Below are 25,178 nucleotides of genomic sequence, written 5' to 3'. Positions count from 1 at the left end.
ATAAGATCTCCGTCCAAGATTTATTTGGCAACTTTAATTTCTATGGAATTAGTCACTCGTATCATGGATCATGATGTGTAACTTTTATGGTTATCTAGAAAATTGTGTGGAGAAATGCTGAGCCTGTGATTGCATCAACCTGACTGCAAATACTTTCCACCTGATTCGCTCCTACTACACTTACATTACTAATGCTTGATATTTTGTGAGGTCAACCAAAAGAGTGTGCTATTGCTTACATAATGATTTCAGGGCGAATGTCAATCAATTATGATACCAAAATAAAAATATACATTGGGAAACATCTTATCTTGAAGGGGAGGAGCTTGTCATTTGGGCTACTTTGTAATCCCTTTTCCTTTCTTTTATTTCTTACAACACGCCTGATTTAGTAGCGAAAAGCAGACAGAGCGGCTTGCATTCCCACGAAGTAAATTCCCAAAGAGTGAAGAATTTCGTCACCCAGCCCGTGCTCTGTATAAAAGTGTCTCGCTCTCTGTAATAAACGCGGAAGTGAGTGTTTATAGCCGGCGCGTGACGTCACACACCCAGCAACCGCCGAGCTCGGACGTAACGACGAGCGTTCTTATCAACCTTCACTCGCCGTCGGCGTGCGACGCGTGTAAACGACAAAACGAGAAGCTAGCACGATAGCTAGAAGGAATAAACGGGGGAGGAGAAATGTTCTGGACGGTGTTCCCCCAAAGCCCACCCCGCTAGCTGCGCGTCGACGTGACGTCACCGCAATGACGAGGCGGACGTGTACTTTGCGGACTGTCGGACGCGTTGCTACGTGAGCTAGCAAGCGGAGCTAATCTCCGTTAACCTGCAGGGGGAGACAAAACAGCATTATCAGGTCCGATATAACTCTTCTTTTTACCGTGCGTTCAAGGAAAATCCATCCAAAAGTCACTTGAAGTTAAATCTTAATGATGCTTGGTAATGTCTGAATATAGTTTGTAGCATCTCTAGCATACAGAGTGGCACGTGTTCCCAAGCGTGTCCATGATGTTTAGACTATTAGCTAGCTATTAAAAGAATGTATTGGTATGCGATGAGTTTTGTTTACGAATATGCAATTGGTTCAATGTCGTTGACAACGATAGCTGTCCAATCCGTTTTCATAAATAGATTGTTCTTTGCTCATTTTGGCAGGGGATGAGTTAAGTATTTGCCGGGTTAATCATTTGCAGGACTGTGTGGACTTGTTTTGGTAATAAAAACAAAAACATACCCACCTAAACACCTACCTTGCTCCCACAGACGTGTACATCACATTTTGGATCATGTAGGCCAAAATATTATGATATGATACACATTATAATATATTCTGAGACACTTTCTCACACCAAAGAATGGTGAAGTGCCTAAAAACTGGGTGTACAAGTGTGGCCAAAATGTGATGTCCACAAAGGTGGACACTATTATTTATTATTATTATTCTTTACTGTTTTTATATACTGTTATTTGACATGGTTAATACAATAAGAAATGAGTCAAATGCTAATACATTTAAAAATCCTATTTAAATAGATAAAAACAAAGAAATTCTTGTTATGACACCTGATAGCACTCTAAAGTTGTTTCTTAAAATTATAATTATATACATATATTATTTTTTTCTTATATTTTTTGTATTTTTTTTTTTTTTTTATGTAACCACTGCTGTCTTTATTTTTAGACTGGAGGTGGGCTCACATACTAATGAAACATGAAACGGTCTGCCCGGGGTCGTTCACAGGAGGAAAATCGTAAGTGACACACACGGTCAGAATTTTTTATTTTTGGTTACAGTAAATATAAAGAAGAGGACCCTTATTGAATACAAATATTAGGTGCATTATGTGGAATTGTCAACGGTAGTTAGCACCCGACATTTTGATCCCAGTCTTTCTCACACATGAACAATTCTAAATCATTAAGTACAATGATGACACTCTTGTTTTTAATGCAGCTGAAAATGACCTGCAGAAACTTAAGCTTCAATACGGCCAAGCAGTGAAAGATAAACAAGCATACGATAAGAAAATTCAAAACCTCCTCGAGAAAGACAGGCAAGTGGGTTACTTTAATTTTAATTTTTTTCTCCAGAATTCCTTCTTATTCCTCCTTATGCCTATACCTCACCAAAACATGAATGCTCTGTCTTCATCTGGATCGATGTTTAAACATAGTCCTCATCCTTGTCTGAGCAGCAGGGAGATTCAGAGGCTCCAGTCTGAACATGACGAACTATTACACATCCTCACCATTACTCAAAGCAATTCCAACCAAAAGAAAGAAGTTAATGCGGCGCAAGATCTTGATAACCTTTTGACCAATGAGGAAAGCATTGAGGAAGAGTTACTCACAAACAAAGTAAAATTGGCAGTGTATAAAAAAGAGGTGAGCTCCATACACTAAAGGGGTTACGTACTTGACTGCTTTAAGGTGTCATGAAAACAACATGCCTGCTGCTTTCTTCAGATATTAGAATGGGAGAGAAAGCTAGTAGCGCAGAGAGGGGGAACTGCGCCGCATAATACCAAATGTGAAGACAGCTCTGCAAAGGATATCTTGTCAAAAGAAGACAAACTGTACAAGGTCAGTGCTTCATTTATAGCAATGATGTGGCGGGACATGTTTGAAGTGTCCAAGATCAACTTAACAAGTAGCTGTCATAGCTTGTTTATGTGAGAGGAGGCTATTGCCTCCACTCATAAGAAGAGCCTGGTACGCTCAATAATAGTCAGATATGCGTTTTCAAATAAATACATGAATCAATGAAATAAATGTATCGCACATGCTGCGATGTGAGTACTGCGCATGCGCAAATCGTTATGTCGCGGTGCAAACGAGACATGGTTCAGGCCTAAAGAGGGCCCAAATACTGGATCAAATTTTACTCCAAATCGATTGACTGGTAGATTGCATCGATGTATTGAGCGCCCCAGATCTATGGCAACCATTAGTGTGCACGTGTCTAATTCTGTTGCCGTTAGATGCAAATAGAAGCTGAAACATATTTTCTTCCAAGGGTCACATATGCTTCAATGAGCTGATGATAAGGAATGGCCAATTGAAAAAGGAACTAGATATTCTGGAGATGGAGAAGAATGAGTTTCTGCAAATTCAGAGCCAGCTGAAAAAGGTCAGTTCCATCAAGGAAACTTCCTAGGTTTCCGCTTCTGCAAAACAGGTGTTGCAATTGCGTTGAGCACTCTACGTTTGATCTCCCTCGTGTAACAACAGAAATTATTGGGGAGAAATGACGCAAAAATTACTTTTGAGAAGAAAACATTTGACATTGTGTGTATTGTTTCCCCCAGGAGCTGCATAACATTCGTAAGGAAATTTCCGACTTGAGCGCTATGTGTACGAAAGCCAATAATGCCAGGTGAAGGCTTTTTAATGTTTCATAACATTTGTCTTTAACCATCAAACTATCTTACCATTGAACCATAGCAGAGCATGGGTATATCTGAAATGTTTGTCTTCCCTTGTAGTCCTAAATTAAGGCCCAATTCACCTGTGAAAATAGATCAATGAAGTTAGCTAGTTCTTGAGTTCTGAACCGCTCAATTGTTAATTAAATGTGATGTGGTGACCTCTAGCGTTGCAATCCAGATAAAGCAGAAGAAGCTGAAGGAACAAAAAGCTCAGTTTGATGCACAGTACACTCAAACCACAATCAATTTAGAGCATGAAATCGCCACGCACTGCAACCTCGAGGCTATGGTAAACGTCAAGAATGCCGGCGACGAGGGTTCCGACCGCGAAAAAGGTGAAATCTTTTCTATGCAAGTCCAGTCTTGTCCGTGCACAAACTTTGGATTTTCCTTTGAGTCTGGGGGGGAAATGATGTTTTCAAAAATCCCCACAGAGGATCTGATGGAGCAGCTACAGAAATTGGCACATTTGGAAGATACCATCCGTAATATTCTGATAGAGACAGGGGAGAATGACCTGGACACTCTAGTTGAAAACTTCATTGCAAGTAGGTCAAATTTCAACAAACAAAAGTAGTGTTTCCAAATTGATCATTTTTAAGCAGTTTGTGGGTTTATTTTTAATTAGTGGAAGAGGAGAACTACTCTTTGCTGAGCTTTGTCAACTATCAGCACTGGGACATTGAGGCCCTCAAGCAGGAGATCACAGAGGTTGGTGGTTATCGTCTTTAAGACTAGATCTATGGCGAAACAGTTCATGGCTTGACGCAGCGCATGCTTTCTTCCTAAAAAGCTTCACAACGAGTGTGAGATTTTGGTCGCTGACCGAAAGCAGCAGGCAGAGGACCGCAAAACACTTCAGACGGTCATTACCAGGAAGCAAGAGAAGATTGAGGAGCAGCTGTCCGCCTACGAAAATCGAATTGATGCCCTCGAAAGTATCTTAGAACGTCTTAAAAAAGGTATAGCAAAGCTGACTCCTGTGACAAAGGGTTAGGGTTAGCGCTAAGTTCATAGGAGTTAGGGAATGTGTGCAATCATTGTTACAAAAGAAGCCGGCTGCATACATTTATTTAGGAACCGCAACAGAAAAATGATAAAATCCTGCGATCAGCGGTGCCCAAACCTTTTTAGACCACTGTCTCATTATAGTATTTAATTCCTCATGTGATTGTCCCCTTGCTATTTTTCAGGCATCCAAACACTACTTGACATCAGCTATGACAGTAAAGACATGGCCAGTACGTTGAGTTCTTCTGACAGAGCCCTGGATGAGCACATGGCGGCGTGTTTGAAGCTGGTAGAGGAAAAAGTCAACGGTTTATTAAATCTGCAGTCTGTCGTCGTCTTCCAGGAGAGCTTAACTCAGTGTGTACGTGCACGCGCCGTTTCTACATGCACACACTTGCCGGTGTACCCGTTGCTTGAATTCAGTAGAAATTGACAACAATTGTCATTGACTGGTTTTCTCCCCATTAGGAGCTCTCTAACGACGGCTTTGGTTCAATAGCGGATCAGCTGCGTGGGAAGGGAAACACTCCAGCATCTTCAACCCCTCAAACGGAGTAGGTCTCACTCATTTAACCATCAGACATGATCAGAGAGGAGTAATTATACGCTGCATTACGTTTACTGTTAATTGGGTTTGTTTTGTTGAAAAGGACATTTTCTTTGTGCGGTACATGATGAAATTTACAATTCAACTTTCGTTGTTATTGGGCTCATGGCTTGAGTGGTTAGGGCGTCGGCCTCACAGCTCTGGGGTTCTGGGTTCAAATCCAGGTCGGTCCACCTGTGTGGAGTTTGCATGTTCTTGCGTGGGTTTTCTCCGGGTACTCCGGTGTCCTCCCACATTCCAAAAACATGCATGCTAGGCTGATTGGACACTCTAAATTGCCCCTAGGTATGAGTATGAGTATGAGCGTGAATGTTTGTCCCTCTCCTCGTGACCCGCGGTCGGGTGACCACCGGTTCAGGGTGTCCCCCGCCTCTGGCCCAAACTCAGCTGGGATAGGCTCCAGAACCCCCCACGACACTAGTGAGGATGAAGCGGTTCAGAATGAATGAATGGTTGCCATTGCCTTTGGATGTCAAATGATGACAAATTTGTTTCAACAAGAATTGGGAAATCAATTGGCGTGTGAAATGTAATTTTTGGGGGGAACCTTTGACTTTAAAACAAATGATTGTGCACCTCAAAATATATTTTTGTTTCCAAGCTGAACTCATAATGGATGAGGGCGAACGTTAAAATGACCCGAAAAACCCACAGGGACAGCCTCGAATTTATCAGCTAGCCCAATGCGTTCATCTGAATATTGTTTAAAAGATGCACTTATCGATCATTTTAAATGAAGAGAAAAATTCCACATTGAAAGCATATCACGTTTTCTACAGTGAGGACAAAAACCGGCCGAAAGGCAGCCGTTCAGGAAGCAAAGGAGCAAATGAAAAGATGGCTTCCTACAGCAGCTCATAAGCGGGTGAGTATATGCTGATGACCGGTGGCACAAATGCAAATTCCTTTTCGATGGAGTTTGATGCCATGTATTACTGAAAACAGGGCGTCTCTTAAATTCTACTCAGACTCAGACAGCAAGAAGACACGAGGACCAGGGGTCCGTTTCGTGCATAGTGCTTGCACCAACATTAACAAGCTGCCGTGGACTGGCCATTCACGCTTGGATGATGCCTGAAATTGAGGCTGGCCCTTATGTGCAGATGGGTCCATGCGTTTGACTGCAACGTTCACTCTGAGTACGGACGGATCCTATGCTGCGTTTTGACCCGGGTCCCAGATAAACGCCTCCCGAAGGACGCGTCTGGGGGTGGCTCGTGGCAACACAATTGTGAACTGCGTAAGAGACAGTCATTTCATTTGAAAACAAAACTTTATTTGTACATACCATGAATGTGAAGCAGATATTCAGAGAGGAGGGAGGGGGAAGCATTCCAAACAAGAAGAGACCAAACCGATCAAGCACTTCCTTTAAATGAGAGCCTCTCGGAACAGGGGTGCTTTTAAAACATCTTGTTCCTGCCAGGACTGAGTTAACAAGTGGGCATCTTATTTCACCCAGTAATGAGGAAATCAATCCACAGTTGATGAGAAAATGAACTTAAAGGTAAAAAAATATAAAAAAGAGACCTAGAAATGGACACTGGCAGAGACCACACGGGAGGCTTGAAGGGAACAAAACTCAACCCCTTTGGGATCCTTCTCACAGCTCACAGCAGCAAACACTCCAAAACTTTGGACAAGCTGACATGCTTCACTGTGCTTGCCACCAGGCCTATGGTTCTTAAGAACATTGAGAAGAAGAAAAACAGAGTACTGCGTTGCTTTAATAGTCCATTAATGTGTATGCACATGTACAATGTAATACACGTGTATTTCAAGTATTGCTTTAATTGGGTCTATCAGACTTTACATCTCGTCACTACATTCAATTTATGGAGAGAATTGAGTACTACGCAAAATATTAAACATGTACGTCACCAAAACTTTGATTCCTGAATGTTTCTACTCGAAAGGTACTGCGTGTAATCAATGGCAGTAAATGAGTTAATGATAGATTAAGATCAAACAATTGTCATTTCATAATTTTGCGATTAATTTTGGAATGAATAAGAATTTTAATGTTGCTAGTACAAATAGACTGGTCATTGGCACCGAAACACGATCTGTGGCAGTGCCTGACTTGAGAATAAATTTATCTGTCAAATAGTTTTGTGATTAATTAATGATTTAGATGGATTAGTCTGTCAACTGATTTTGCTATTGATGACCTCAAGTGTGATAGATTACTAATCTGTCATAATTCATCAATAGTTTTGTGACTAAACAATGAACTTAGCTGCTAATTTTGGGATTTTTCAATCTTTGAATTAATGTATGAATTATAACTTCATATGTTGATCTGTCAATTTGTTTGGTGATTTTGCAACCAATCTCTTAATTCTAACATTATTGCAAATGGATTGGGCTTCTATCGCTCATTGGCAATGAATGAGTTAAATCATGACTATCACAAACAGTCTGAAAGAATCATCCGGAGTGGTCAAAGTGAATCACAATGCTCTCCCGTCGCGATCGTTCTGCCTCAAACACCAGCAAATGGCTCTTCAGTGTCTCCTCAGGACCAGAAACGATGAAGGACGGGTCATTGTTCTGTGTACACAAAATAAACAAACCTTGCCACTGCGAAATGACTTCTTTGTGCATGAAAGCTAAAAAGAAAACAACGACTCCATGATAAGGACTCACAGTCACAGCAGAAATGAAGGAGCATACCAAGTGGTAATCAGCTTGAGCGTGTCCAGTCATGCCAAAATTAGCGGGACACTCCATGTTGGCCACATGTTTAGTGGTTTTCTGGGTCAGGAAGTTGTACACGGAAATCTTGTCATCTTTATACGACAACTCGCCCTGAAAAGTAACGGTAATGCTTGAATTTGAATTTTCAGAACTCTTAATATAATATTTTACTGTCTTGATTACGTCTGAGGGTGGGTATACCTTACTTCCGTAGATGGTTGTTTTTCGTTTGCAGATATCCTCAGTAAAAGCCACCATGGAGAAGGCTGCAGTCAGGCCACCTTCAAATTCCATGTTCACAACCTAGAAAAGCAACAGCAGCAGTATTCCTGTCGTTAGACCTGAGAAAAACCTTTTGGATGGCAGCTATTAGAACTTTGCCCCGATTTTAGAAAGTTAGAAATATTTGGCTTTTGGCTGAAATTTCAGTTCTCCAAGTGCACTAAACTTGGTGAACATAATTTGATCTCTGATTAGAAATCTCTTAAAAGACATCCTCTCTCATTTATTGTCTACAGGATATAAACTAATTTAACACTTTGTGAGCAACTTGGCCATCCTGCAGTAGTAAAATAAACCTTCGTCACTATTTGTAGAGTAAAAACAACATGCCTGTCAGTATTGTAACAATGCCTGTTTTCGTGTTGCACCACCCTTTCTATTTAAATTTTAAAGGTAATAGGACCAAAAGAACTAAACTGTTGGAAACATCAGCATTTCAAAGCCAATGTTTTCACCTGGTTACTGCAGACGTCGTTGTCGCACTCGTAGACACAGCGGCCGTACGGTCCCACCTTTAGAGCCTCAGTTACTGTCTCGATGTCTGGCAAAGAGTTGGGGCATATGACAGACACGGGCCAGCCAGTTTCTTCCTAAAAAAAAAGAAAGCAAAGATTCAGAATGTTTAAGTGAAGCGTGCACTTTGTGCGGTAGTGCTCACCTTTTTCACTCTCTCCAAGTAGATTTTGCTTGCCGAGTAGGGACAGTTGTCCTCGACTGAACAGTCCAGGCAGCGATCACTAGCGCCTGCTGGCTAATGTAACAAAAAAATCTCACTCACACCTGTTTGTTTTCTTTAGTTGAAGATCTCAAAAGGGTACAAGACCTTGTTTTCTTGATTGAAGTGACTGATGAAGCCAAATGATGTCACTTTCAAACACCTGTCAAGAACAGTCGGATGTATTTAGTAGAATGATTTTTTAAATGTTTTATCTTGATAAACCAATTAAATAAAAATGAAGAAAAGACTTATAATAGATGCCTACAGATGGTGACAGCAGTTTTTTGGTCGATAAGTTTTACCTGCGCGGTTTGGCCCATTGATGGATGAGGTCGATGTCGTGGCAAGATTTGGCCAGAAGAGAGAAAGAGCTCTCTGCTTCATTCCTCCAGTTTCCACGTACAAAGGCGTGTGCAAAGTGATAAAAACCAATCTGAATGAAGAGGTGGGTTGTGTGTGTACCAACAACTATCTACTTTGGGGAAGTGCATTTTTATTCTTGCTTACCGGCTCAAAGTGCTGAATGTGGATGACATCACCAATGACGCCGCTGTCTATCAGCTCCTGTAAAACAAGTATTTATTTCATTTAAAGGCACAAGATCTCATCTCTCATTTTCTGAACCGCTTTATCCTCTTTAGAGTCGCGGGGGGTGCTGGAGCCTATGCCAGCTGAGGAAGGGGACACCCTGAGCCGATCGCAGGGCACAAGGAGACGGACAACCATGCACACTCGCACCCATACCTAGGGGCAATTTAGAGTGTCCAATCAGCCTGCCATGCATGTTTTTGGAATGTGGGAGGAAACTGGAGTACCCAAAGGAAACCCACGCAGGTCCGGGGAGAACATGCAAAGTCCACACAGATGGACGTAACCTGGATTTGAACACAGGACCACAGAGCAGCTGTGAGGACGACGTGCTAACCACTCGCCCCACCAGGCCGCGCACCACAAGATATGTACAGAAAAAAAAGTGCATTTTGTTTTTTGTTTTTTTTTAATAGTAAACAAAGGCCCATGTAGCTTGCAGGATTATCATGAATAACTATATGTAATAATGGCCACATTTTAACTTCTCCAAATAATTCCGTTCTAAAAGTAAGCCTGCGCAGTTTTGTCAGGTGCAAAGGTCAAAGAAGGTGTTAGAATTTCTATTTGTTCTCGGTGACAGATTAACCCAGATGTGCTCCTGTTGTGAAAGGTTTTAGAGAGTGGCAACTATGTGTACTCAAATTACCTTTATCTTGCAGAGGACCGGATCGTAACGGAGAACATGACACACGCTAAGCATCACGCCATTCTCAGAGCAAGCCTTCACAATCTCTATGCAGTCTTCAGCCGTTGTCTGCAGGCATAAAAAAATGTAGAGCCATAGCTTTTTTTTTTACTTGAGGTCAATTAACCAAAGACATAGTACAACATTATGGAGTTCAATCCCCTTTTTCCCATTTGTATGAATTGTTTAAAATTTGGAACTGCCGTTTATTCTCAAATATTTTGCTTTCCAATCCAAATTTCATGGAGTTGGGACGCTGTTTTAAACATAAACAAAGTATATAAAGATTTGTAAACCATTACAAACTATATAAAACTGAATACAATACATAGACATGATATTTAATGTTCAAGCTGAAAAACGTTTGTGTGTTTTTTTTTTACTAATAATCATTTACTTAGAATGTTATGGCTGTTTCCAAAAGCACTGCGTAATCAAACACAGGTGAACAGGCTGATTGGGAACAGGTGGGTATGATAGGAGTTTCCTGATTCTTTAACAAAGAGCGTGAGAAAGCAGTTGAAGATTTTAAGGAGTGTTCCTCAACATACAATTGCAAGGAATTTTGTGATTTAATCATATATGGTCCATAATATCGTCAAAAAACTCAGAGAATCTGAAGAAATCACTGCATGGAAGCAACAAGAACAAAAAAAAACATACTGCATACCTGTCATTTTTGGGCCCTTAGATGGCATGGCACCAAACAAGGTGATTTGCAAATCATTGTATTGTGTTGTTTGTTTTATTCAATCTCTATAAATACAATTGAGTTGAAATACCTGCTTGATTTGTCTGTCTGCTTCTGGTGACAGTAAGTGCAAAAACTTATTATTTGAGCATTTGCTACAGCTACTGAATTAGACCAAAGCATGAGCAATTTCGTTGTGTGGTGCAAAATGTTAGTGTTTGAAACTGGTAAACCTCTATTGTCACTCACGGCCATTGGTTTCTCTAGGAGAACATGGTAGCCCTTCTTTGCAAAGGCCACGGCGGGCTCCTGTGGAACACAAACAGGAATGATACAGAATGTATTTCTTTTAAAAGCGTTGAAGCAAAACTTGTTCCGAATATGAATATTAGTGACCTTATGAAGGGTGTCTGGAGTGCAGATAAAAACAGCATCTGCACATTTTTCTTGCTCAGCTAAAATGTGCCAGTCTAGAAAAGGTACCATTGAACATGGAACAAGGAACCACACATCAATGTTTCAAGATGTTCTACGCTCACCTTCATACGAGTTTTCATTTGCAATGTTGTGCAGCTGTTGTAACTTTGTGCGGGCAAACTTCCGGGGGTCCGCTACTCCCACAACCTGCAATTTAGCGATGCATTTCTGAGCTTTATTACAGGCTCAGCAACACTTGTCACACTTCAATCAGGGCAGGCTCTTTTATCCACATTTCCTAGGTATGAAACAGTTCAAAAATATTTGAAAATGACTACTATAGTGCCTTGATGATCTTTGTACTGTAAATCTATTAAATATTGTAAAAATGACTTATCCTTTTGTGACTTTTTTTACTACAACAGCTTTTCAAAGATCATACGTAAAACCAAATTATCTAATTAAAAAAGGCAGGTTTGAAAAGCCTTCAAATGACATAATTAACAATAAAAGGAATAAAATCATTTTCAGGAAGTGATGTGGATCTTTTTTGACTTTTGCTTCATTTGACTTCAGGAGACAGTCAAAATAATACCAGTTATGTTATTGCGTTATAATATATTAATCATTTTAATTCTTAAAATTAAAATGTTCATATTAAAAGGCATTTTAATCTCTTAAAAATGCATATCATGTACTCTAGTGTTGAACACAAAGGACGTTTGTTAGTTTAAAACAAAAAACAAATTCGTCCCCATGTTTAACAGCATATATGTTGAATATAGAATTTGTCTCAATATATAATCCCAAAACCCTGAATCAATAAACCACGGAACACATGCACGACTGCAATATTTATCTCTAAAACTATTATCTTTTCACAAACTACTTATATGGATAGTGTATACGTACACTGCATATACTAATAACAACATAGCAAAAGCAAAAAATAAGTTTGGGAATCTGCACCCAAATTGATTTAAAACAGATGATATTAGCAGAGGATTTTTCGAATTATAGCTCATTGTTATCAGTCATATTAGCACATTTATAGTTTAACAAACAACTACTATGCCTTAACATACCTGCACACGGTCAGGGTGGATGATGGCATAGCGGGAGTAGATCTCCCCACGACATCCAGCTCCCACCACTATAACCCGGACAGGTGGACTCATGTTGACGTTGCCAGCCTTTAGCTCCCCACGCGGTACCTGTCAAGGTGGATGTTTTCTTTAAGGCAACATGATTGTGGTACTTTTCACTCTAGAGTTGCTCATTCTACCACATTGATCAAAACTGGAAGTACATGTTTGGAGTCTACGTCCGTGCGAGATAGATTAGCCCCGCCTACATTGTGCTAGATTCAAGGACTACGGTAAAATGCAAAAGTCATGTACATAAATTGAAAGTGGACTACGAATGACCGTTTAGTTTTTTAATTTTTAACGCGTAGTCTAAACAAATAATGGGTAAAATACATCTACCATGTTGTATTTATTATATTAATATTCTAAACGAGTAACTCAGATGTGCTCTGGGTACCAATGTGTAACAATGACAAACGTTCCTTGAACGTCTCCACGACACAATACATCGAAGAACACTAAGCACAGTATACACTGCCTAGTGTTTTCAAAGTGAAATACTGAATATTAATAGAATGTGGCAATCCACAATAAAAGTAAGATGATATAACATGTATTTCTCATAATTTCAGTTGATGTAGTCAATAACTGTGCCAGAACTGGAATGGTTCTTAAAACCCTCCAGAATAATATACTGTATACCACTTTAATGTGCAGTACTTTTATTTTGGAATGTCACTGCCTTAAAGGTGTTCCCGTTATTGAATATCTCACCTTTCGTTATTTTTTTCTTTTAAATCGGTCACTTTGAATCTGAAGCCACCCCTTCGCATTTCTGTAATGTACAGAAATCAGACTATGAAATAATTCAAAGATGACTAACCTGACTTCCTCTTTCCGATTTGAAACGAGTGGCTCATTCGGGTTTTTCCGGCTCACGTCGTCATATTTTTATAGCGAAGGTCACATGACGCCATTTGCTAGTAAAACCAGCGTGAGCGGAGCTCAGCAGCAACAACTGTGATGCTAGCTAGCTCATGACTCTGCATTTAATTTCGTTTATTAAACCCTTAAATTAGTGGAACGGGTTTTTTAAGACACGCGGAGCTCCTTAAGAACCCGAGTTGCTGTATTTGTGTGCTTTTGTCGCTTTTTTTCTTCTCAAGGGGCTACTCATCGAGTTTTGCGCGTTAGCTAGCCGCCAAGTTGTTTGCCCAAAACTGCACAGAACGAGGACGCTATGAATGTTGACAATCAGTCTGTCACCACCGGAGCTTCGTCTAACGCCACAACAACATTGACTTCAAGCAATTGTATCGCAAATGAAAATGCGACAAGTAACGTCGGCAGCATCCCTGCGGTCACCAGTAACGGTAATGTAATAACTGGAACTGTTTACGTGACTCGGTCTGTAGTCTGTACCCATGGAACCCAATGCCAAAAATATATTTGGATCAAGGCAAATATCGGACAGCTACCAAAATGCTTTGAATTGCCTAGAAATAAATTGGTTAAAAATTACATCGACCTCATCGGCTGCTATTGACGGCGATAGACGTCCAGTTCATCTTGCCCATTTCAAATGAATTAAACGTCTATCAACATAATGGGCCGTGATTAATACAAATCTTAAACATTTTTAATTCATTTCCGTTTAAAAAAATATCAATACATTGATATGGCCAGCAATCAATATCTGTCATTTTCTGAACCGCTTTATCCTCACTAGGGTGGCGGGGGTGCTGGAGCCTATCCCAGCTGATTTCGCCCCAGAGGCGGGGGACACCCTGAATTGGTGGCCAGCCAATCGCAGGGCACAAGGAGACAAACAACCATTCACGCTCATACTCATACCTAGAGGCAATTTAAAGTGTCCAATCAGCCTACCATGCATGTCTTTGGAATGTGGGAGGAAACCGGAGTACCCAGAGAAAACCCACGCAGGCTCGAAGAGAACATGGAAACTCCACACAGGTGGACCGACCTGGATTTGAACCCAGGTCACCAGAGCTGTGAGGCCAACGCGCTCACCACTTGCTTCACCGGACCGCCCTAGCAATCAATACATCCTTTAAAAAAAAACACTAAATTGTTAATCTTTTTCATGAGCCTTGTAGTGGGAATTGCCTTGCAGTGAGAGCAGTGAATCACAATACATTTTTGCATCGCTGTTATTGGTCACCTGTCTTGCAGCTTCGACCCCAGCCACTGCGGTGACGTCGTCGTCGGACTCGTCTGTGCCGAATGGAGTTTATGTGCCAGGGAGCATCACTAACGGAGACATGAAGCCCAATGTCTCCACGACGCCTCTGGCTGACTTTGTCATGCAACTGGAGGAGTACACTCCCACGGTGAGTTGTGCTGTCTCAACCTCCCTTCTGAAGCCACATGGAGTCAGACAAACCTATACACTATCGAGCTGTACAGTTAACCGCGGATTAAACGTGGTATTACTATTCCTCTTCAGGCAAATATTTGCACAACCGCCATTCAAGTTGGGTTTTCCATTGACCGTGATTTCTCTTTATTTTGCCAGATTCCTGATGCAGTGACAGGCTACTACCTCAACCGGGCTGGCTTTGAAGCATCTGATCCAAGAATGTATGAAATTCAATACACACAGTTACTGTATTAAACCAAATTGGTAGCATGTTGATTTTTTTTACGTTGTTTTCCTATCTTAGAATCCGTCTGATCTCGCTGGCCTCGCAGAAATTCATTTCAGACATCGCAAACGACGCCCTGCAGTACTGTAAAATGAAGGGGACAGCATCGGGAAGTTCAAGGAGCAAGACGAAGGTCTTTTTTTTCGGATTGCCTCGTATATATGCCTGTTCAGAATGTGCCTATACGCACCAGATTCCCAAAAAGTTGTGAAATGCTACAACAGTGGTTCCCAACTTTTTTTCTTACTGGTAAAGCTCTTCCCATTTTCTGAGCCGGTGGACAGGGAGCAGCAACCCATCTGGAAATGCAACTTACTCATAGTGCCACTCCAGCCATATTTGTAGTATGAAGAACGCATGAGTGAGTGTGTATAACACGCTGGAAGATCCATTTGCTTATATAACAAAGAACTGGAAGCCCACTTAACAATTTGGTCCAATGGCAACATGATTGAGTATGAAAAAAAAAAAGAGGGCCAGTGTATTTTACAAGTCTAGATGGGTAGAGTATCTCCAATTACTCCACTGTTGTGCAGAAAGATGTTGCCTATTTTCTGCTTTGACAAAAATAAATTTGGCACTTCATTGTTGTATTTGATTTTTTTTTTTTTTAAATATTTGTTTAACCTTGTAACTTTTGGGGAATTTGGTTTGAAGTTTTAATATTGTTTTCTTCTTGATTTGTAGGATAAGAAGTATACTCTTACAATGGAGGACCTGGGCCCTGCTCTTTCGGAGTATGGCGTCAATGTCAAGAAGCCCTACTACTTCACATAGAACGTTTCATCCTTTTGCTTTATTAGTTTCCCCTGCTTTCTAACCCACTTGATTATAAACATGCTCATTTTCAATCACAGTGCTCTAGGGCAGCTTTGTGAAGCCATTCTTTTTTTTTTTTTTTGGTGCCACGTTTGAATTTTTTGGGTCATTTAAAAATTCAAGTTTTAATAAATCTTTAAACTTGAAAATGCATTTTTGTTCTTGAGTAATTGTGTTTTTACTAAAGCCAAGATGTTTTTTCTCTCCCCCAAATTGCTGAAGTATGAGCTATATTTGACAATAATATGTTCACTATACGTACTGTCATTTGGCAGTCACGTATGTTAAGTAACTATTTCTTTTTTTAAGAAAACTCATTTAATTTGTGGTTTTCCCATTAGCGCACTCACACTTAAACGATCATTCCCAGCCAGACCTAGATTTAATGAATTGAGTGTATCATGTACAATGAAAGGCAATGAGTTAAATACTACAATACAGTACAGATGGAATTCTGTGAGTGGAATTGTATTTTCTTTTTACTTGCTGCTTCCACTGCCATTTTCCACCAGTTGTCCCCAAAAAATAAAAAAAATAAACTGAGACCACAAGAAGGTTACTCAGACATATCTTTCTGCACCAACACAAGCTAATAAAGGAGCCCTAATTAATGAATAACTGGTGAAAATCAGGTGCTAGAAGCTAGAACTGAGAAATGCATTCATTACATCAACTCGAATCCGCTAATCCTCACAAGGCTCGTTGGGGTGCTGGTGCCTATCCCAGCCAAATGTGGGTACACACTTTCAGTGTTCTTTGTATATATTAACTCTATACAGCAACATAAAATGATCAAGTTTTAACAAATTAAATTATTTAATATTTGTTCATGGTTAATATAAATTTGCAGAAATGTGTGTGGTTTGACGAAGGTTTTCTAATGTACGCGTTTTTTCTTGGTTTGTCCCAAATGACTTGCCGTAGTTTGACTCGATATGGTTTCCATACAAGTTTCCGGATTCAAATCCGCCGCTGTACAAGTTCCCTGCCTTTTTATTTTTTCTCCGAAATCGCAAATTAAGTGAAATAATGTCGGTTCAAGCGACAAACCCTAACAATCCTATTGTTTTCTTCGACATTACAATCGGTGGCCAGGTGAGTTGGAAAAATCTTTTATTAACACTCGTCTACAACAAAGATCAAGAGAACCACATGAGACATTTCATTGCTGCTAGCGTATATGCCACACGGGAACTCCATTTATTATCATTCTTAAAAAAACAAAAAGTGGTACAAATTTAAATTGCCCGTATTTAAACCTCTTCATTGTCAAAATACAGCAGTTTGAGGGAGAGCGTCATCGAACAGCATGCAACAACCTAGTAGTTTTAAATACAGAGTGTTTCATTTCTATTAGTGGCACGTTTTTTTGTTTCAGTCGTGTTCAATTGACTCATCATAACATGGCATTTCTACAATTCTGCTCCTCAATCAGGAGAGACCTGCTTTTACACTGGGTTACCAAAGACAGTGTTGACGTATTGAACCTTTGCTGATCCCGGTTCTGTTTTATTTAAAAATAAATAAATTCAGTTTCACCGCTGTCATCTTTGATATTAAAAGGTGACAAATTGATTTGAAAGGCTCAACTTGTTTGAGGTGATTTTTTTCTGATTTCAAGAAAATCTTGGCTCTTATCAAAAAGAAAATTGAAGCACTGTTTTCAGTAAGAGCTGAACAACAAGATACAGTATATCAATATTTGTGTATATATGTATATATACAATGGACATAATTGAATGATATTTTTATCTTTTCCATATTAAGTTACACTTTGATTCGTCGATTGATCAAAATCAATAGAAAAGATATTGGCAAGGCTGCAAATTTTGATCTGTTATAGAAAAAAAATCTTTGAAGATTTTCTGCCTATTGCAAACCATTGTGATTATTGCTGGTCATATTTAGAGGTATTTAAGGTATCATATTTCACCCCACGCTTCCCTGTAACTAAAATTGGCTTGATTGACACCTGGTACCATAACACATTTGGTGACTGCCAGCCACTCCATTACCAATAAAATAGTAGCTTAGTTAGTAGAATAGTTATTGAATAATTTATAATTTCCTGGCACAGTGTAAAACTGAATAAAAACATCTATACCTTATACACACCCTGCATTTTACAACATATGCCACTTGCTTTGCATCACTGTAACAGACACAAATAGTACAATATTTAGATTGCATTAGTCCAAACCATAAAATCTCAACTGTTTGGCTAGGTGGAAATATGAAGGTATTTTCATCTTGAGTCATTTTAAGCAATAAAGAATTAATTAACCAATTGGTTGATTTCCATTGTCCCAGAAGTGTTTGTAACTCTTCTATAAATGGCTGATAAAAATGGAGATGCAATTGAAATCAAAATTTGGAGATCCTCACATTAAAGCCGTTACGATTCTACTGTATAAATGGATTAAACACAGAGTTCCTCTTTTGCGGTCAATACAGGTGAAAGAAGTTTCCCATCACTTATTGTCCATTTGCTTAAATGCCAGTAGACTTCCCATGAGCACAAATTTGGCCGCATGCTCGCGTAAGGTCCTCGTCTGCGACTCTTTGCCCAAAAGATCACCCCTGTTAGGACACTGTTTGCGCACTCCAACCACATTAGGTTCACACCTATAAAAGCAGGTACACAGAAGACTAAAACCAGACTGCCTGTGGTTATAACCAGATATGGCGTCCACAATGAAATGAAGCCCAAGACTAGGCTGAGCCACAGTGGTGGTCGTGGCGGGGGGCTCTTTATTAACCCGATCCCCTCAGGTGGCGTCATCTGTGCACCAGGGTTTATTAATGTGACCAAATGACCCATCTGTTGTCTGTCCCTCGCTTCAAACATTCTCTCAGCATCGCTTAACCATTGTGGAATCCACGAGTAGTAGGGCAACATGGAACAAATACAGACGCTGGAAATAACTAGAGCCAAGTAGTTGACTTGTGGCGCAGCCTGTACCTCACACAACAAAACCTTTTTATCGGGCGCCGTCCTCTGCTCCAGCAGATTTACTTTGAGAGCACTATTGGCATTGAGGACTGCAATCATCCACAATGCCATGATCGGTGCTATATTCTTGACTACCCTGTAGGAGGTTCTCCAATTGCTGGAGTAGGTGTCTTCCAACCAAATGTCCCACAGATACAGGGCTATCAAGGGTAGTGGCAAAGCTTCATAGGTTTTGGAGGTGATGGTCAAAAGGGAGCAGAGGGAGACAGCAGTCTCATCAGATCCAAATAACCACAATTTGACCATGAACGTTCCCACCACGAGGTCAGCAAGAACAACGGACAGACTGCACATGCCCTGCCAGGAGCTGCACCCGCGATTGTGAGTGAAGCACAAAACCAAGAAGTTTAACCCTAACTTGGAAAGCAGAAGTATCATATGTTCTACTATGTAGTCTACGTGTAAGTCGCTGCCCTCCTCCCATCTCTGGATGATGACGTGCATTGTGGTTGGCTTGTTTTAAAGATCCACCAACGCGGAGCTCAAGATATTCCAGGAAGTACTATTAAAAAAACAACAACATGGTACTGGTTAATTCATTAGCTGCCATTGACAATGATAGACATAAAATCCATTTCATTTTTAGAAAGAAAAAGTAGGAGAAAATTCCAGGTCAGGAATGCAAGAAATATTTAAAGCCAAATGTAAAATAGGCATGCTATTACTGCTGCACATGCTTTGTTGCTTATTCCCTTTTTGAAATTAGAGTAGGTAAGTAAGAACTATTTACTTTTTTAAATTATTACTTTGGCGTGGGAAATGGAGAATTTTTAGCAAGAGAAGAGTGATGGAAGAAACATTTTGTTGATAGTAAATGGAACTTTTCAAACATGCATTTCAAAAAACAAGGGTGGAATTTTAATTTGTTTAAACGCTGTCTTTCTGTACCAAAGCATTCTTGTTGCTGAGACTCCTCATTGACCTCTTCAATATTTCAGCTGGGATCCTGTGAATTCCATCCTGAATTCACCATGATTTCTAAAATGACGGAGTGTTTAGTTGTTCAAGGTTGCTGTCTTGTAAATTGGGTACATTCCCATTTATTTTCTGAAGATATTTAAGGGCCGATGTGAAAAATAACGTTGACCAGGACTGTGACAAAAGGTTCTCCGAAGTGTCGCATGGTTTAATGTTTCATTGTTAAATCATGTGCAAGAACACACTGACAGCGTTCACATATCTAATGTGCATTCTTCTTTTATCCATTTTCATCTCATCACACAAGCAACTGAACTTGTCAGAGTTTAGTTTCACCCTCAAATAACAACTGGGAAAGCAGGTCCTACTGCTTGACAATGCAGTCAAAAAGGTCCTGTGAAACGTACCTTTTTCTGTCCTGTGTGTTTCAGGTGACATCCAGCTGGCTTGTTGCTCCTCAGGGCTTATTTGAGTGCTTGTGCCTCTCTGCTTTTCGAAAAGTTGTCTGACGAGAGTAGTGAGCAGTAGTCCCTTTAGTCACTGCAAACACTATTGGAACCGCCTTCTTTTATGGTGCCATTATATGCCTTTATCAGGACTGGCCTTGTTTACCTCTCCTCTTTGAAACTTTGTAACGGCTAAAGCAAATGACGGTTAATGATGACAGTGATGTCATTATGGATTCATCAAACCTTTGGATTAAGAAGTTTATTGGATTGGATAACTTTATTCATCCCATATTCGGGAATTTTCATTGTGACAGTAGCAAGAAAAGGCATAGTTATAAGTTAGACAGTACAGTCAAAGGCCGCAGAACAACAAAGCAAAAAGCACAAAGTACAAAGCAAATCAAAGTCAATGGGATCATTAAGAATCACCAAAGTGTGTGTATTAATTCTTTTGTGCGCTTCAACTAAAAGTAGAAATTTAAATAGTAATTTCCGCTGCTTTATTATGTATACTTCAAATGTAACACAGTGGTTCCTAACCTGGGGTCGATCGAACCCTAAGGGTTTGCTGAGTCGGTCTCAGGGGTTCGGTGGAGCCTCCAACCTGGAGGTCAATACACGATAACATGCCCCTCTTAACCATCACTGGCTGCAGATGATCACGTGACATTGCTTGGCCAATCAGTGCTATGAGGAATTTATATATCTTGAATTTGCAAAAAAAAATCACATTTTATTTTACAATAAAGTAGGGTAACCTAACCACTGGCTTAACATGATGTGGCATATAGAAATGTGTGGTGCTTTGCCTACTCTGGCCTTGTGTCCGTCAAATCTGATATTACATGCAACCCGATCATTTCTCTCCACACCCTCCATTCATCAAATTCAACTCCCGACAAAAGAAAAGAATGCATCGAACTAAATGATCTTGGCCTCAATGATGAGGGAATTCACAAATTTTCAAAATTATTCGCTCCCTTGTGGCTTCTTCAGTAATGTGTTGCCATATATCTTCAAATCTTTTCCTACTACTGTTCATGGTAAGAAATTGAAGCACAAGGTGCTTTACATATTAAAACAAAAGCAAACGTTGGATTTTTATTTATTTTTTTGTTTTACATTCATGCGTACAGAGATTAAACAAATGAAATAAGGAAGAGGTTCTCCCTCTCAACTCAACAATATACTCTATGTACTTTAAAACACAAGTGGCAGACATTAATTGGAAGGAGGAAGACTCGGGACTATAACTATTCAAGTAAAATTGACTGAGAGCTTGCTTCCAAAAATCAATTAATATCTGCATATGGTGCAAGATTGCCAATTTAGTGAACATATGTGAAAGAAAATTATACTCATCGTAGTATTTTTCTATTTTCTTTCAGGATGTGGGACGGATGAAGGTTGAACTCTTTGCAGATATTGTCCCAAAGACCGCCGAGAATTTTCGGTATGTTGTCCCCTTAATTTGAGTGTGATTTATTGGTGGACTGCAACAAATTGTTGGAAAATTTGATCACTGATCACCATAACGGTGTGCGTTGCAAAGACATGCTCTAAATTAAAGATTAATTTCACAGTGATTAAAATGTTCTTTTTTTATTTTTTTATAGGCAGTTTTGCACTGGGGAGTTCCGGTAAGGCAGACTCAACTTTTTAACATGTTCATACAACATTTAAAATTCTCCATTAATACACGGGTTACGGATGAATATAAATACAAGCCATAATGGTGAGATTTCGATTCGGTTCAGTTTGTAAGTGATATTAGTCAATATTGTACATGATGGGGAAAAAAGTGATAAAATTTGAGCCAATTTTGATAAGATTTTTTTTTAAATTTTGACATTCATTATAAAAAAGCCACAACTATTAAAACAATAAAAGCTACTTTCTTATAGTATTTCCAACCAAGTAAAGGCAAATGATTCTTTCTTCCTAAAGAATGACAATGAATACATTTAAGAAATAAAATACACAGTTGTATTGGATCGGTTACAAAAGTGCAACATTCAGTTTAAATACAGCTTTTGGCGGGTTGAGGAAAAATGGTATCAGATGTGCAATGTTTTGTTCTAAACGTTGTGAAGGTCTTAAAATACAACAGGTAATAAAATGCAACATTTCAATCTGATTATGCCGTTGCGCTTTGAACACTCAAGGTAGGTGACAAATTTCAGGATAAACAATAATGTATTTTCACAACGTCAATGAATATGTACAATATCCTTTCGCCACAAGAGGACATAGTTTTAATAGCAAGTCAAACATGCCGCCACGGCAACCTTGAAACACACTTGAAAGCTTCAACCGTTTTATTTTTGTCTCAACACTAGTTGTTAGATTTATTCAGTATTTTCATCTTTAGAATTACGCCACTATACCGTAAATGTTTCCGAAAGTATTGACAGACATGCCCACCTTTTATGACGTTTTACAAATAAATCTGTACCACAGAAAAGACGGTGTGCCTATTGGTTTCAAGGGCTGCACGTTCCACAGGTATGAAAAAAATACATATACAGTCATACTACACTACTACATATGTGTATGTATGGTGTAAGAAAGGCATAAATGTTAAGTGTGCACAATTACTCCAAACCTAGCCTTTGCTTTTGCTCATAATATACCTGTTATGTTGTTCATTTACAGAGTGATAAAAGACTTTATGATCCAAGGAGGTGACTTTGTGAACGTGAGTTGAACAGCTACAGCAGGGGTCGGGAACCTATGACTCTTTTTTCATGGTGTATATGGCTCTCCGCTAACCCGTAAGCTAAAATGCGGAAACCGCTGGAGAGAGAGCTGAGTCCCGAATACACCAATAGGATCGTCCCCCTTCCTTGTGCATACATACTCATTGATTAGGAACGCCATAATAAAATGGTTGAAAGAATACCGAGACATTTTGTAGTTGATGAGTAAAAAATGCACACATTTTCATGTGTTTTTACTTTTAAATTTCGAAAATGGCTCTCAGGTAATAACATTTAAAATATGATTTGTTTGTGGCTCTCTCTGTCAAAAAGGTTCCTGGCCCCTGAGCTTTATTAGTATATTTACATGTTATTTTTGCTACGATTACTGTTTGGATGGCTGCAATGGTCCACAGCTTCAACTTGGCCCACAAGTTATATTTTAAAAGAAAAGTCACACACAGTAAAATAAAGAGAGAAAGCCCTCCATTTGTGCTCGTAAACACTTTTTTGTGGGTTTCATTTTTAAGGGTGACGGTACTGGTATCTGCAGCATCTACAGAGGTCCTTTTGCGGATGAAAATTTTCGGGTGAAACATTCTGCGCCTGGTCTTTTTGCAATGGTATGTGGATTTGTCACAGTTCTCGATGGTACCCAAAGCAAAATTTAACTGTGATTACACTTGTCATCAGAACATTTCTTTACCCAAGTATCTTTTTAGTTTGAATTGGGCCCACATCAATTATTCTTTCCTCTTAGGCAAACAGTGGTCCAGGAACAAATGGTTGCCAGTTTTTCATAACCTGTACTAAATGTGACTGGCTAGATGGTAAACATGTTGTTTTTGGTGAGTATGCTTCTATACTGATGAGCTTGAAATGATTTGAAATGTCCCATTTGATCCATGAATGATATCTTTAATCATATTATTGATGGTTGTTTTAGGTAAAGTTGTGGATGGACTGCTAATTATGCGAAAGGTTGAGGTAATTGTCTTGTAATTTAAATCAATTTCATTAGAGTTATGCAGAAGCACAGTGTGACTCATTTATGTTTATCCTGATGAATTCTTTATCCCGACTTGCCAACAGAACGTCCCGACAGGACCCAACAACAAACCTAAGCTCCCGATCCTTATTGCGCAGTGTGGGGAGATGTGAAGGAAAATGGTGTGTGCTCATGAAATAATGCATTTCTCAAACGTTGTCTGACATTCAGGATAATTCCACCAGTTTAGCGTGTACATCCACACATTGTCTCAAACCCAAATATTCAGTCCCACTTTGTACCATAAACGGATAATAAATTCTCTTCTTATAAAAAATACATTTTAATACTTTTTGTTGTTGTGATAAAAGAGAGTGCCACAGCTAAAGTCACCAGTTTTGCCACAATAGATTAATGGTATGGATAAATTGCACAAATGGAAATGTATTGGACAGCTTAGGTAATTCAAAGACATTCTTTTCTTCATAATAGTACAGTGGATTTATTCAATCAGGTTTGCTATTTTTCACTGAACCTGTTGTTGAAATATATGCGAGACCTGCAACAAAACATAAACGGTAACACAAAACTGGTATCCGTTTTGATGTACATATTTTAATAGGTATTCTAAAAAGAAATGGCAAACCTAAATTTATAGCCTGTAAAGCACCAATATTTTACCTTAATGTTTCATTCTTTTTATGTGGTAAGACTGTTGTTTATACTGTGAGAACATTTTGTTCCAAGTACTTGATTCACCCCGTTGCCAGACCGTTCCAACCCCCCACCCTTCCCTACCAAACCAAATTGAGAATCTCAAATCAGGAGTAATATGTCAAGAAATAGACTTGCTCGGTGACTATTTTCGCTTTAAGGTGACATGATGAGCAATGCTTCAATCATGGTGACCGCAACGGTTTTAAACCAAGTAGAAAGAGGGAGGAATCCTCGCTTGAACTTATGTCTTCCTTTTCTTATCCCAGCCATCCATACAAATCCAAGCTGAGCCCCCCTCCCCCAGCCACACTCCCCTGTTCTGCCTTGGACCTCGTTCCACAGCACAGCACAAAAGAATTCTTTTAGGCGAGGACTGTCCTTATGGAGGCTGGAGGAAGGATTTTTGTTCCGTTTTGTGTGCATGTTTGTGTGTGTGTGAAGAGATGGAGGGGCAGCCTCATGGGGAAGCTTTCTGGGGTCAATGCGAAAACCCATCTTTGTGTGGGAGAACGTGAACAAGGAGCTCTTCACACGTCAGCCAATGCTCATAAATGGTGTCAGTAGAGCATTAACATCACAATAGATGGGAGGGCTGCAGTGGGCTTGTCTCACGCCCAGTCTGGATCCGTTCGCCATGCGCCAAACTGGATGTCCAGTCCTGCATTTAAACAATGATTGCATAGTATGTGCT

General features: G+C 39.7%; 5 protein-coding genes across 8 annotated transcripts; 3 read left to right on the top strand and 2 right to left on the bottom strand.

The window, feature by feature from the left end:
• The first annotated feature begins 397 nt into the window (after positions 1-397).
• Positions 398-6,755, top strand: LOC144077062 (outer dynein arm-docking complex subunit 1-like). Of its 3 annotated transcripts, none has more exons than XM_077604522.1 (15): positions 398-856; positions 1,682-1,751; positions 1,955-2,054; positions 2,196-2,385; positions 2,467-2,583; positions 3,017-3,130; positions 3,309-3,376; positions 3,594-3,763; positions 3,863-3,976; positions 4,057-4,139; positions 4,222-4,390; positions 4,622-4,800; positions 4,908-4,993; positions 5,826-5,911; positions 6,015-6,755. In XM_077604522.1, the coding sequence occupies exons 2-14, from the start codon at positions 1,712-1,714 to the stop codon at positions 5,905-5,907; spliced, it is 1,512 nt and encodes a 503-aa protein (XP_077460648.1). In that variant the 5' UTR covers positions 398-856; positions 1,682-1,711; the 3' UTR covers positions 5,908-5,911; positions 6,015-6,755. The 3 variants fall into 3 exon arrangements, with proteins under 3 accessions (XP_077460648.1, XP_077460642.1, XP_077460655.1); XM_077604516.1 differs by having other exon boundaries at positions 5,992-6,755; XM_077604529.1 differs by lacking the exon at positions 398-856 and adding an exon at positions 870-939 and having other exon boundaries at positions 5,992-6,755.
• A 536-nt stretch (positions 6,756-7,291) lies between these two features.
• LOC144077041 (putative oxidoreductase YteT) lies at positions 7,292-13,137 on the bottom strand. 2 transcript variants are annotated; one of them, XM_077604486.1, is made up of 14 exons: positions 12,993-13,137; positions 12,216-12,344; positions 11,253-11,337; positions 11,110-11,183; positions 10,963-11,022; positions 9,984-10,091; positions 9,254-9,310; positions 9,049-9,179; positions 8,852-8,906; positions 8,687-8,779; positions 8,484-8,618; positions 7,948-8,049; positions 7,696-7,857; positions 7,292-7,599 (listed from the first exon to the last, which is right to left on the bottom strand). In XM_077604486.1, the coding sequence occupies exons 2-14, from the start codon at positions 12,306-12,308 to the stop codon at positions 7,477-7,479; spliced, it is 1,278 nt and encodes a 425-aa protein (XP_077460612.1). In that variant the 5' UTR covers positions 12,309-12,344; positions 12,993-13,137; the 3' UTR covers positions 7,292-7,476. The 2 variants fall into 2 exon arrangements, with proteins under 2 accessions (XP_077460612.1, XP_077460621.1); XM_077604495.1 differs by lacking the exons at positions 9,984-10,091; positions 12,993-13,137 and having other exon boundaries at positions 12,216-12,472.
• On the top strand, positions 12,994-15,856 carry taf10 (TAF10 RNA polymerase II, TATA box binding protein (TBP)-associated factor). Its single transcript, XM_077604504.1, has 5 exons — positions 12,994-13,591; positions 14,412-14,569; positions 14,755-14,819; positions 14,903-15,017; positions 15,572-15,856. The coding sequence occupies exons 1-5, from the start codon at positions 13,459-13,461 to the stop codon at positions 15,659-15,661; spliced, it is 561 nt and encodes a 186-aa protein (XP_077460630.1). The 5' UTR covers positions 12,994-13,458; the 3' UTR covers positions 15,662-15,856.
• Positions 15,857-16,603: 747 nt separating this feature from the next.
• Positions 16,604-24,111, top strand: ppih (peptidylprolyl isomerase H (cyclophilin H)). Its single transcript, XM_077611408.1, has 9 exons — positions 16,604-16,798; positions 21,472-21,536; positions 21,700-21,723; positions 22,544-22,588; positions 22,739-22,781; positions 23,313-23,405; positions 23,543-23,630; positions 23,729-23,769; positions 23,875-24,111. Exons 1-9 carry the CDS (start codon positions 16,733-16,735, stop codon positions 23,941-23,943), a joined length of 534 nt encoding a protein of 177 aa, XP_077467534.1. The 5' UTR covers positions 16,604-16,732; the 3' UTR covers positions 23,944-24,111.
• LOC144083487 (putative G-protein coupled receptor 160) lies at positions 16,873-20,235 on the bottom strand. Its single transcript, XM_077611396.1, has 2 exons — positions 20,042-20,235; positions 16,873-19,218 (listed from the first exon to the last, which is right to left on the bottom strand). Exon 2 carries the CDS (start codon positions 19,158-19,160, stop codon positions 18,123-18,125), a length of 1,038 nt encoding a protein of 345 aa, XP_077467522.1. The 5' UTR covers positions 19,161-19,218; positions 20,042-20,235; the 3' UTR covers positions 16,873-18,122.
• Positions 24,112-25,178: the final 1,067 nt, after the last annotated feature.

Source organism: Stigmatopora argus, chromosome 1, assembly GCF_051989625.1.
Source record: "Stigmatopora argus isolate UIUO_Sarg chromosome 1, RoL_Sarg_1.0, whole genome shotgun sequence".
Lineage (NCBI taxonomy): Eukaryota > Metazoa > Chordata > Actinopteri > Syngnathiformes > Syngnathidae > Stigmatopora > Stigmatopora argus.
Note: the sequence above shows the minus strand (reverse complement) of the source record. Positions and strands in the feature narration are given on the sequence as shown.

Coding starts and splice junctions, on each gene's coding strand:
- LOC144077041 (XM_077604486.1), bottom strand. CDS start 12,308: ATGAGTCCACCTGTCCGGGTTATAGTGGTGGGAGCTGGATGTCGTGGG. Junction 9,311..9,983: donor CGGTCCTCTGCAAGATAAAG/GTAATTTGAGTA, acceptor CTTGTTTTACAG/GAGCTGATAGACAGCGGCGT. Junction 8,780..8,851: donor ACTTCAATCAAGAAAACAAG/GTCTTGTACCCT, acceptor TTGTTACATTAG/CCAGCAGGCGCTAGTGATCG.
- LOC144083487 (XM_077611396.1), bottom strand. CDS start 19,160: ATGCACGTCATCATCCAGAGATGGGAGGAGGGCAGCGACTTACACGTA.
- LOC144077062 (XM_077604522.1), top strand. CDS start 1,712: ATGAAACGGTCTGCCCGGGGTCGTTCACAGGAGGAAAATC. Junction 1,752..1,954: donor TCGTTCACAGGAGGAAAATC/GTAAGTGACACA, acceptor TTTTTAATGCAG/CTGAAAATGACCTGCAGAAA. Junction 4,994..5,825: donor TCTTCAACCCCTCAAACGGA/GTAGGTCTCACT, acceptor CGTTTTCTACAG/TGAGGACAAAAACCGGCCGA.
- taf10 (XM_077604504.1), top strand. CDS start 13,459: ATGAATGTTGACAATCAGTCTGTCACCACCGGAGCTTCGTCTAACGCC. Junction 13,592..14,411: donor CCCTGCGGTCACCAGTAACG/GTAATGTAATAA, acceptor CCTGTCTTGCAG/CTTCGACCCCAGCCACTGCG. Junction 14,820..14,902: donor GAAGCATCTGATCCAAGAAT/GTATGAAATTCA, acceptor TTCCTATCTTAG/AATCCGTCTGATCTCGCTGG.
- ppih (XM_077611408.1), top strand. CDS start 16,733: ATGTCGGTTCAAGCGACAAACCCTAACAATCCTATTGTTTTCTTCGAC. Junction 21,724..22,543: donor TTTTGCACTGGGGAGTTCCG/GTAAGGCAGACT, acceptor TCTGTACCACAG/AAAAGACGGTGTGCCTATTG. Junction 23,770..23,874: donor TAATTATGCGAAAGGTTGAG/GTAATTGTCTTG, acceptor ACTTGCCAACAG/AACGTCCCGACAGGACCCAA.